Below are 12,790 nucleotides of genomic sequence, written 5' to 3'. Positions count from 1 at the left end.
ACTGCAGTAGGCTGAATAAAACCATCTCTTTGTTTCATACACTTTGTCTTTCACAGAACAACAACAGCTACAACAAAACAATTCACCTGAAGTATCACTCATAGAGCATTTTCTCCACACTGTTTCAAGTTTTAAAGATTTTACAGATACAATGTGAATAGGTCCTGGGGAATTTACTGGCAAAACCTGACCCAGAGCCAGTTCTAAGTAGCTTCCAGGATTTTGAATAAGGCATATCAAAGAGGGGTTTCAAGCTGTTTAACAACCAACTGGGAACAACTTGAAAGCTAAAAGGAAAGTGCGAAGAAAGATGTTTCAAGTTGAAAGGGAAAGAAAGAGAATACCAAAGGACATAAAAAACCCAGCAGGTATGGCTAAAACATCACCTGGGGATTTTAAAGTGTTTGAAAACCGTCCCAAGTTCCAAAGTGATAGTTTAGGACATTGAAAGTGAGACTGGCAAAATGCCTCTCATTGTACAATTGCCAAATAACTTATGCATGAGGTAATTATGGAGATTGCAGCAAGGTGGGTAAAATGCAGTACAAAGACATAAGGTAGATTCTGTAATGATAGTGTGCAGGAGAAATATATTGGTAATTGAGGTTTTTTGAAGTGTTGTTTTATAATAACGATTTTTTAATTCAGCATTATCCTTCTGAAAAGATGAACAATTTTAAATGAAAATAATAAAACGAGGTAATACAGTAAAATGGCTGGTTTTAGAAATAAGAGCACGAATAAGCAACTAGGGAATTTGATTTGAATACTATTTGAACAGGGGAGGCTGCATTTAGAAATATTAATAGCACAAACACCTGAGTCAGTTTTTTAGCATTCCCATCTAGGCTCTAGCTTTACTATCTATGTGAACTTAGGTCAGTTATTTGAATTCTTTATGCCACAATTCTTCATATAAAAAATGTGGGGAATAGTAATTCCTACACTGTAGAACTATTTAGTTGAATAATAATACAGGACATTACCAGTAAATAAAATGTATACAAGTCTTACTAGGTATCAGGCACTTGCTAAGGGCTTCACATGGGTTACATCATTTAATGTTTACAGAAACATTATGATGATAACTAAGATGAAGCCTACCTTCAGTTGAGGAAACTAAGGCACACAGTGTTTACTTGAATTGCTTAAGTTTACAAAGCTAGCAAGTAGTAGAACTTTGTTTTGAAACCAGTCTTACACTTAAAATTTTGTCTTTATACCTTTATCGTTTCCATGGTTTATTCTCTTTATAAATTGCAACTCCCACCCCCACCCCCAAAGACAACCGTTACACCTTATAACTTACTGGGGATAAAACTGTAATTTTAAAGGTCCTAACATGATGTAGAAGGACCAGGAGTGGAGAACAAGCATGAAGGGGCAGATAAGATGAGAATATGCCCAAATGTATTGCCCAAACTTTTTGATGCCTGCTCTGTGATGACAGACTCAAGCCTACAATGTCTCCTTTGCTAGCTGGCATGTTGTTGGCTAAGGGGCAATGGAGAGACACTGGAGGAGAAATGGATTTGTCTTCCAAGTTCCAGTTTCTCTGTGCTCCTCTCCCAAGAATCCTGCCCTGCAGTTTCTCCAGCACTAGGCTCTTATAGGATGACTTCTCCAGTACCAAGCTCTTGCAGTAGCTTTTCCAGCACCAGACTCCGGCAACGCAGGTAAGGCTTCTCCAGAACCCAGAGCTAGCAGTTTCCCCTGTCAGCAAGATGCCACCTATCTGGTACCACTCCATGAATGGTTTTCCATAATATCCTTGACAAGCAAGAGGCCAACTGTGTGACTCTTCCGTGTGAACAGCCTCCCCTGTACCCTCTTAATGGGTTTACAGTAAGTTCTGAGAAACAGCACCTTCCTATGGATAGTTTCTCCTGAAACCCTGGTGGTAGATTTCTGGTAAGTTCCACATACAGCATCTCTGTGGGTTTGCCATTCAGTGAGGCAGCCCTGGGATGGGTGGGACTCTTCCTTGGTCAATATATCTCAGGCCTGGGAAGTAGTGGCTGCTCTTTCATTTTCCTATTCCTATATTCCTTAGAGTTCTGCTTACTTCTTACTAGTCAATTTTCTATAATATGCATGCATCAAATCTAAAATCAGAAGAAAAATATTGAACTTAATTCTAAAAGAGGCCTATCAACTATAGTTTCTTTTCAGTTATCACTTCTTTTTCCTTTCTATGATGGCTAGCTTCTTGGAAAAGTGTCAGCTTTCTTTAGTAAGTGTCCCATAGTCACCTCCATCTCAACATATCTTAGAAACTAATGTCATTTTCTAACTCTATATCATCTTCTTCTGTATTTCCTCTCTCAGTGATAGTCTTTTTACTTCAACATAGTTACTCAAACTAGAAGACTGATCGACATACATGTATTCATCTCTTATTGGGTACATAATCCTTTAAATTCAACCTCCTTAATGTCTCTCAAGCTAGTTATTTCCTTTCTAGGTTTTCCTCATCTTCAAAATCATAATAGATATCATCTAGCGAATGGTTAGTGTGCTAGCTATCGCGCTATAATCAACCCACATAACTCCAAGAGGCAGGCATCATTATCCCAATTTTACAGATGAAAAATAAACTGAGACTTAATAGGGTGAATAATTTATTCAGATATAAACGAATAGTAGAAGGCGAAGTGATGACTCAAAAGCAGAGAGCTGACTGCACACAAGTTCCCATTACTATAATATTGCTGCCTTCAGTCTAGCCCCATTAGACTAATGTATCTACCACAGTTTTCAGAACGCTTTCTAAAATGCAGATCTGGTCATGACACTTTGTTTTAAACATTTCAACAGGAATTTTGTTTCTGGATAGGATTTAATAGGTAGTTGCAGGTTATCTTTCTTACCGCACCAGATAGAAAAAAAAAAAAAAAGATAAATTACAAATGATATGTTTAAAGCCATCAGAAGGCTGTGGAAGCAATAATGACCAAAATAACTAATTCCAGAGATGGTAGGGCCCTTCCTAGATGAGCTAAAATTGCAAGTATTTTCTTCTTTCTGAGGATTTATTATGTTTGGGCATTGCTAAGAAACAGACCTGCATTCGACTGAGAGACTCTATCATGGGAAAGTAAATTTGGAAGTGTTTTGATGGCTATGTGGGTTGGTGTGATGTATTGGAATCTAGAGAAATGTCAGAGTTTGGCCCATCTTTCCCATAGGACATTCTCTGAGCCCTGGGGTGGTGTGCGAGACTGTGGATTGGACTGAAAATGCAGAGTAATGTTTTCTGCAGTTTTGCAGTACGTGGGAGACAATACCCCATTAAAAGGAGAAACCTAAAACAGACATTTGAAATCAGAATTGGACTAAGCCTAACTAAACCTGTACCTCAGCACTGACCCGGCTCAAGTCCTAATTGGATTAAGGTCATCAGCATCTTATTCTCTCTGCTGAATTAAGGAAAGAGTGAACCATTGCTGAGAGAAAATATTAATTTTGGTGTCTATAGATCTTTTAAATTTTCTGTCATGTAATAAAAATTACAGGACTTGCAGAGAAGCAGGAAAAATGAGACTAAAAACCAAGAGGACAAAAACATGTATTAGAAGCAATCCAAGGATTATCCAGATATTGGAGTTAGTCAACCAGGATTTTAAAAATTACCATTATAAACATGTTTCAAAAACAGAGAGAAAAGATGAACAAAATGGATGAAAAAAATTTAACTGAGAACTATAATCTGTATAAAAGAGATTCAAGTGGCATTCCAAAACTGAAAGTATATAAATATGTGTGTATATATATAATTTCAGATATACATAAATGTATAATCTGAAACTGGGAACTGATTAGATGGGTTTAAAAGCAGACTGGTCAATATAAAATATAGAAACTGAAGCCTACCTAAAGAAATAAAATGTTTTTCCATTTTATTTATTCCATTATTTAATTCCACTTATTAAAAGAGCATCAAAAACATTTGTGATATAATTAAACAGTCTAGCATATGTGTAATTGCTATTCCATCACAGAAGAGAGCAGGAATAGAATAAAACATAATTTGGATAAAGATGATGGCTGAGAATTATTCAAAATTGAAGAAAGATGCATTCGATAACTTTCTATGAACCCCAAGTAGCATAAATACACACACACACATACACAAAACAGTACTTAGACTCATCACAGTAAAACATCTGAAAACCAAGGCTAAAGAAAAAGATTTTAAAAGCAGCCAGAATAAGATGATTCAATAATATTAAGAGCAGGATTTTAAACAGAAACTATGGATGCAGGGAAATATGTTAACTTTAAAAAGTTGAAACAACAACAATAACAACAACCCTGACATCTAGAGTTTTAAATCCAATGAAAATATCCTTCTAAAGTCAAAATGAAATAAATGCATTTTTCAGACATCTAAAAGCTGGGAAAATTATTCACAAGCAGGCCCATATTTTAAGAAATTCTGTAGAAGATTCTTCAGACTGAAGGAAAATGGTCTCAGATGAAAGCCTAGTGTCACAAGAAGGAATAAAGAGCACAGGAAAAAGCATTGTAACTTCTAGAACAATCACTTTAAGAATAATACAAATAAATATAAACATTGAAGAGGTAATATAGGATATAAAATGGTAAAATTCAGAATGCTTAAAATATTTCAATAGCTCCCTACTTCTGATTAAATAAATGTCAAAGTCCTTAGTATAGTTTACTAAATGCTCCATTGCCCCCCACCTACCTGTCTAGCCTCATTTTCTTCAAGCTCCTTCTAGAACCCAGCCAGTGGCAACTACATGTAATTCCCTTAGCACACCATATTATTTATACCACCTTAGAGCTGCCTATACCACTCCTCTACCAGAGTATCATCCCTCGCTTTTTTTTTTTTTTTTCAACCTGGCTCATAGCAACTTAACTTTTAACATTTAGTTCGGGTATACTCTGGTTTTCCTGAAAAGTCATCTCTGGATTTTCATGTGTTCCCATAGTATGCAGTATGTATCTCTATCATAGCCCTTGTTGTAGAATATAATTATTTGTCTATTTATCTATTTCTCCACTCCACTTCGATGTCAAGATCTCTGAAGGCTGGGTATCTACATATTATCTCTGCATCTTCAGCATCCAGCACAAATGCTATTATATGCAATGTAGCCTAGGAAAAGCTAAATACAAAAATGAACAAACATTATTTCAGTATCTGCTTGTGAAAGACTATGATATCACAGAGTGTATATACAATCTGCTTCAATCCTCCAGAACTTTATTTGTAAATGGCACACCAGTACCTCTAACTTAACACCTTCCAAACACATTTTACTTTACCTCTACTAACACGTGTAAAACTCAGTTAATGTCTCAATGCCTGAAGTCACTCATTGTAGCCAACTTGGATTCATTTTGACTTCTGCTCTTTCCACAACCTTGATATGTCCTTCCTCACTATTTCCTTGTTTTCTCCCTCATCTTTGACCTACTCATCCTTTAAGTCCCAGCTTGAATGTGACTGAATTCTTTCCCATGCTCCAGCCAGAATGAGTCAAACTTTTTTCCTGGCTTTTTCGTGGAACCTCATTGGTGGTGTCCTATGTCATCAATAATCCGCATCTGTTTCTCTCACAAGTTGGTGAAGCTTTTAAAAGAAAATTATTTTCACTTGCAGAAAAGGCAAGTAAGAGGAAACACTTTCAAAACAGGGAAGTAAAAGAAGAAAAACTGAAGAAAGAAAATAAAAAACCAAAAGGAAGAAAACATATTTTAAAAACCGTGGGGAAGTTACAGGAAATTTTAATAAGAAATCCAGGGAAAAAAATTCTCTTTGAAAATTTATTAGAGTCTTTTAGGTATTTTGGTTATTTCTGCCCAGTCATTAACCCCACCTCTTCACCCACACATCTTCCCTGCCCATATGAAGAATTCATGTGTGGCTTCCTTCTGCCACAGATTACATAAAAGATTCTTCATAGAAGCAGGAACTCTCACCCACTGAAGACAGGTCTTTTCTGCTTTCATTACATGTCTCTCTCGCTTCTTTCCTCCAGCTTTTGCATATTCTCTGTCACCTATTCATCTTACCTCAATTCTGACTCCATTTTCTGTCTTGGTTTCCTCCTGTATGTATACCTGTATCTGGACTATCTTTACAACCTTGTCCTATGTCCGGATCTTTTTTAGTGGTCGTTCCTGTTTCATGTCTATTTGTGGCTCACAAGGACAAGATAAGTACTTCCCATATTCATTATTTTTCCTTCCCCCCCTCCCCGACAGGCTAGTGCAGTGGTGCAATTTTGGCCTCCACCTTCCGAGTTCAAGAGATTCCCGTGCCTCAGCCTCCTGTGTAGCTGGGACAACAGGCGTGCACTACCATGCCCAGCTAATTTTTTGTGTTTTAGTAGAGACAGAGTTTCAACATGTTGGCCAGGATGGCCTCAATCTCCTGACCTCATGATCCGCCCGCCTTGGCCTCCCAGTGTGCTGGGATTACAGGCATAGCCACCATGCCCAGCCCCCATTTCATTCTTAAAAGTGAGTCATCCTGGTGAAAAATGATGGGATGACAGACTGAAATCCTTATCAGCCACACTAAGAGTTATTTAGAGCTGTAGGGGAGTTTCAACCTTCCCTCTGGAGGTTGGGCAATTGAGCTTATTGAAGTAAATTGAAAACACGAAGATTAACAGGTAATAATATACAAATTTATTAATGTACACATGTGCATGAAAACCCCACAAAATATGAGACTCAAAGAAGGGCCAGAGGGTTGAAGTTTAAATACACTATTCACAGAGAAGAGGGAAATGGCAAATGGCAGGGTGGAGGAGGGAGGGTGAGAGGGGTAGCCAATTTTACAGGAAGAGTAAATACTTTTTAGGGGAAATGAATGAGCCCAAGGAACAGAAAATAGCCCAGGACAAAGTTTCTTTGTGCTCTGGCGGAGCTGATGACAAGTTTTAAAAGGTGAGGGGTAGAACTGCACTGTGAACAAAGGTTGTCTTATTATGCAGGTAGTCTTTTAGGTTAAAAAAGAGTTATTTTAGAGCACCCTCCAGAAAAGTAGGCAATAGCCTGTTTGGATGTGGTGATGACTTTTAATTTCTCCTCTGATAAATAACATTAACTGGTTGTTTGATGAGATTCCTAGATAGGGGGTTCAATACAGTTGCATTTCTTTAGGAAGAACCCTCCTCAGTCAGATAGGGGAATTTCAGAGAGAAACCCTCCCTGAACTTTGAAAGGAAAAGCAGGGTAGACAGCAGGAGAAGGTAAGAGAGACTGGTTCTGAGGCCTTTCAATCTACTTCATTCAAAGCACTTAACATGCCAAAGTGGCATATTTTGGGGTATCATTTTCTGAGCCCGCAAAAAAGCCCTAAAGTTCTGGGTTCGTTTTTAAGAGAAATGAGCAGAAACCATAGATTACCCACACAAGAGCAAGCAAAGAGAAATTCTAAGAAAATGTTTTTTTTTTAAAGACAAAGAAAAAAAATACCTGATAATAATTAGACTGTAAACTATGGTAATGAAGTATGACAGCTGTACCTTGCCTATAAGTAGAATTTCAACAACAAAAAAAATGTTGACCAGCTGTTCTCCCTTTCCATAGGCACAAAGCAAAGAGGAGACTCTTAAACTTCCCTAACTGTGGATATAAGGAAACACCTTTCTACTGCAAACATTATTTCTCAAGGATGATGTTGAATCCCAGCTCAGAGGATTTTAACAGTTTTGAAACCACAGATCTCAGATGGCTTAGTTTAATTCTGATTTTTTCTGATTCTTACAAGCTGAAAACTTGAACTTTTTATTAATTATTTTAAATGAGCTTCCCTGCAGTGTCCATATGCTTTCTGAGTGCTTCACTGAGAATCAGGTTGTGTTACCTATTCTCCCACAGGACCCTTCTTTGCTGGAAGAATTTTTCTACAGAATTATTCCTCAAACTTTTAAGAATTCAGAAGACTATAATAGTCCGAAAAATAAAGAATTATTTTGTACATCTTGTTTCTATATCTTTAGACATCATTCACTTATAGTTTCCAACTTAAGCTTTCTTGTCTTCTCATCTCATTAGCCTAGCTCTGCAGCTGGAAGACTTTAAGACAATACATTTTAAGTCGTCTCTATTTAGAGTGTTTCACATGAAAATAAACAAGATTGCCAGACACTGTGTTCTAAAGTGGTCTTATGATGGCTTCCTCCAGCATCGGTTTTGAAAATTAAGGTTATTTGGGGAGAGAGATTCTCATCCATGGAAGATTCATGGATACGTGTTCGTGGCATTCTAACTTCAGAAAAGGAACAAAATAAAAATATTCATTTCATATATCCCAGCCTGTTGGCTGTCCTATCTGAGAGCACAGATCAGCAGCTGAACTATAAATCTTAACAGTCAAACCACACTTTGTTTCACGGCAACCTACAAGGCAAACACTTGTTATTTTCATGCTTTTCTACTCTATTTTTAAATGATTAAGTTTCATGAAAAGGGATAGTAGAGGTGTATGATGGCTGAGAATTTACTTTCAAAAAGTGACGGGGCCTCTGGAATTTGGGGATGCTCCTCCTCTGGCTCTTTCCTAAAGTATTTCTCAGGGTCTAGAAGGAAAGCAGGTTTATTCACTTCCGGCAGCTCTTCCAGGACTCCAATGCTTAATGACCTAAATGCACCTTCACAACAGCAGGTTTTAGAGGTAGACAGGGAGAAAAAGAGTACAATATCATTAATTCCTTGGAAAGAGCTAGCACATTTCCAAGTTAACGTTTATAAATTTAACCTTCCTATTACTCAGCTGGTACAGCTGCAGTGATCTGCAAACCCTATAAACACAGCTGTTCAAAATAAATCCATAGTGCTTTTTATTCAAAGGAACCAAAGGGAACTCAAGGCTTCCCATTCATTTTTTTTTATTTTGTATTTTTCTGCTATTTTCCCTTGAAAATGAATATTCTGCAGTTTTGGAAAAGCTCCAGTTTTTCTTTTATCTACAAGAAAATTGTATCCTTTGTGAAATGGAATCTATTTTTTTCAGTGTTTAGTTTAACAAAACATCTAAAATTTTGAATTGGCAGGTACTTTTTAAATAATGTTATCAAATAAACCAGAGCTGTGTTACTGTATTTATTATGCACACAATGAGATGATAGAAATCTATTTTAATCATGCTCTTAAAAGCAAAGTCTTGAACAAAGTGAAAAGAAATTCTCTGTGCTTTATGTAATAATTGGATAATAGAATGGAAATCTATAAAAGCTCAATTTGAGACATAATTTTATGTTTCTTTGTTAGTTCTGTGAAGGTAGGAACTGGGTTTTTGTCATGATGATGGCTCAGTACCTAAGAAAAGGAAACTAATCCATATTCAGCAGCTGATATGGAACAAGTCTTGTTTTATGTTAGTGGATTTCAAACTATAACAGGCATCAGAATTACCTGGAGGGCTTACTAAAACATAGACTGCTGTGTGACCCCCTTGGCTTCTGACTAATGGAGGAAAGCAGGGATGAGGGTCCCATAATTTACATTTCTAGTAAGTTCCAGTTGATGCTTATGGTGCTAGGCCAGGGACCACTCCTTGAAAACTTAATGTGCTAGGTCAAATTAAAGAAGAAATCTTTACAACATGTAAGGTATCATTGTGCCCTTAAGACAGATGAGGAAACTGAGGCTTATGATGCTTTAGTAGTTTGTCTCAGTTCACGTAACTGTTAAATAGCAGACCATGGACTTAAGCTGAAATATGTTTAATCCCAAAGGTTATGCTCCGAGGTATAACAATAACAACATTACTAATAAGATTGTATTGGTTGCTGTAATATGCCAGGCAGTAGTCAAAGTGCTTTACATATCTATCTCATGTAAACCTAACAAAAATTCTGTGGAGATTACTTGATAAATGGGCATTGAATGTTAACAAATAATTAGGCAGCTTTTTACAGCAAAATTTCATCAGAAATTTAGAAATCAACATATCTGCTCTATGAAAGTGTGACATTCCCTTGGACATAAGTTGAAAAGATTATTTTGTAGTAAGTAACATATTTTTAATATAAAATAAAGCTTCAGGAAGGATTTTCATCTATGTTTCTAAACAATATACCTTAGTATAATAATGATTCATTTGTTTCAGGTTACTGGTCTTATAATTCTTTTCTGGTCAGTCAACAACTAGACTAATGCATTGTTCTGTGTGGCTTCAGGATTTCTGAGAGCAAAAATAGTTTTTATTCATCTTCATTTCTTAAACACTTAAGGGAAAGAATAAAAATTCTGGTGCCATCTCTTTTTTTAGAACTGTATTAGGTACTTCACACATATTTTCTGACTAATACAGTTAGGATATTTGTTCCCTTTAAATCTCACATTGAATTGTAATCCCCAGTGTTGGAGATGGGGCCTGGTAGAAGATGACTGGATCATGGGGATATATTTTTTCATGAATTGTTTAGTGCCATTCCCTTGGTGCTGTCTTTGCAATAGTGAGGGAGTTCTCACAAGATCTGGTGGTTTAACTGTGTGTGGCACTACCCCCAACTTGCTCCTACTTTCACCATGTGATATTGCCTGCTTCCCCTTCACCTTCCACCATCATTGTAAGGTTTCTGAGGCCCTCACCAGAAGGTGGGCAAATGTTGGTGCCATACCTGTACAGCCTGCAGAACGGTGACCCAATTAAATCCCTTTTCTTTATAAATTACCTAGTCTCAGATATTTCTTTACAGCAATGCAAAAATGGCCTGACACAGAAAATTGGTACCAAGAGTGGGGCATTGCTAAAAAGATACCTAAAAATGTGCAAGTGGCTTTGGATCTGGCTAATCGGCAGAGCTTGGAAGAGTCTGGAGAACTCAGAAGACAGGAAGATGAGGGGAATTTTGGAAATTCTTAGAGACTGGTTAAATGGTAGTAGCCAAAATGCTGACAGTGATGTGAGCAGTGAAGTACAGGCCGACAAGGTCTCAGATGGAAATGAAGAACGTACTGGGAACTGGAGCAAAGGTCACCCATATTATGCCTTACCAAAGACTTCAGCTGCATTGTGTTCATGGCCTAGGCATCTGTGGAAGCTTGAACTTAACATTGATAATTTAGGGTATCTAGCAGAAGAAATTTCTACACAGCAGAGCATCAAGATATTCCCTGGCTGCTTCTAATAGCCTAGCTTAGACGTAGGAGCAAAGAAATGATTAAAAGTTGGAAGTTATATTTAAAGAAAAAGCAGAGTATAAATGTTTAGGAAATTTGAAGCCCTGTCATGTGGCAAACAAACAAACAAAAAGCATTATCAGGACAGGAATTCAAGCAGGCTCTGGAGCAACCATTTGCCAAAGAGATCTGTATAACTAAAAGAGAGCCAAGAGCTAATATCCAAGACAACAGGAAAAAGGCCTTGAAGGCCTTCTAGACAGCCCCTCCCATCACAGGCCCACAGGCCTACAAGGACTATAGCACTGTTCTCCTTATCCCTGCTGCTCCAGCTCCAGCTGTGGCTCAAAGAGCCCGATACAACTCAGGCAGCCACTCCAGAGTGAGTAAGCCACAAGCTTTGGTGGCTTCCATGTGATGCTAAGCCTGCAGGTAAATAGAGTGCAAGAGAGAAGGAGGCTTGGCAGCCTCATCTAGATTTCAGAGAATATAAAAAAAAATCCTGGGTGCCCAGCAAGAAACCTGCTGCAGGGCAGACTCCTCACAGAGAACGTCTACTAGCACAGTGCAGATGGGAAATGTAGGGTTGGAGGTCTCATGCAGAGTCCCCACTGGGGCACTGCCTAGTGGAGCTCTGTAAAGAGGGCCACTGTTCTCCGCACTTGAGAATGGTAGATTCACTGGCAGCTGCATCCTATGCCTGAAAAAGCTGCAGGCACTCAACTCTAACCCATGAGAACAACCACAGGGGCTGTACCCTGCAGAGACACAGTGGCAGACCTGTGCAAGACCTTGGGAGCCTACCCTTGGTGCCATTGTGCCCTGGATGTGGGCATGGAATCAAAGGAGATTATTTTGGAGCTTTAAGATGTAATGACTGCCCTGCTGAATTTCAGACTTGCCTGGAGCCTATAGCCCCTGTCTTTTGGCCAATTTCTCCTTTTGGAATGAAAATGTTTACCCAATGCCTATCTCACCCGCCCCGCCCCCCACCACCCCCCCACCACCCATTTTATCTTGGAAGTAAATGACTTGTTTTTTATTTTACAGGCTTGTAGGTGGAAGAAGCTTACCTTGTTTCAAATGAGACTTTGAACGTTGTACTTTTAAGTTATTGCTGGAATGAGTTAAGACTTTGGAGGACTATTGGGAAGGAATGGTTTTATTTTGCAATGGGAGAAGGACATGAGATTTGGAGGTGCCAGGGATGGAATGATATACCCTGGATACTTGTCCCTGCCCAAATCTCATGCTGAAATGTAATCCCTAGTGTTGGAGATGAGGCCAGTTGAGAGGTGTTCGGGTAATGAGGGTGATTCCCTCACGGCTTAGTGCTGTCCTCATGGTAGTGAGTCCTCAGAGATCTGGCTGTTTAAAGTGTGTAGCACCTCCCCCACTCCCTCTTGCTCCTGCTCCCACCCTGTGACGTGCCTGCTATTGCTTCACCTTCCACCAAGCAGATGCCAACATTATGGTTCTTGTACAGTCTGCAGAATGTGAGCCAATTAAACCTCTTTTTTAAAAAATAAATTATATAGTTTCTGGCATTTTTTTATAGCAATACAAGAGTGGTCCAACACACTGACTTCGACCTTACACTTTTTCCGCTAGTATTCTGTGAGGCCTTGGACAGGTGACTTAATGTCTCTGTACCTCAATTTTCTCCTTTGTTAAA

General features: G+C 38.3%; 1 protein-coding gene across 5 annotated transcripts in view; it reads right to left on the bottom strand.

Annotated features, from left to right (window-relative positions):
• Positions 1 to 12,790, bottom strand: part of WDR49 (WD repeat domain 49) — a 194,064-nt gene that overhangs the window by 13,249 nt on the left and 168,025 nt on the right. For all 5 annotated transcript variants that reach the window (XM_031663599.1, XM_031663600.1, XM_031663598.1 and 2 more), the window contains one exon: positions 8,493 to 8,639. In XM_031663599.1, coding sequence (XP_031519459.1) covers positions 8,493 to 8,639 — 147 coding nt within the window. The remainder of the gene's footprint in view (positions 1 to 8,492; positions 8,640 to 12,790) is intronic.

Source organism: Papio anubis, chromosome 2 (assembly GCF_008728515.1).
Source record: "Papio anubis isolate 15944 chromosome 2, Panubis1.0, whole genome shotgun sequence".
NCBI classification, from domain to species: Eukaryota; Metazoa; Chordata; class Mammalia; order Primates; family Cercopithecidae; genus Papio; species Papio anubis.
Note: the sequence above shows the minus strand (reverse complement) of the source record. Positions and strands in the feature narration are given on the sequence as shown.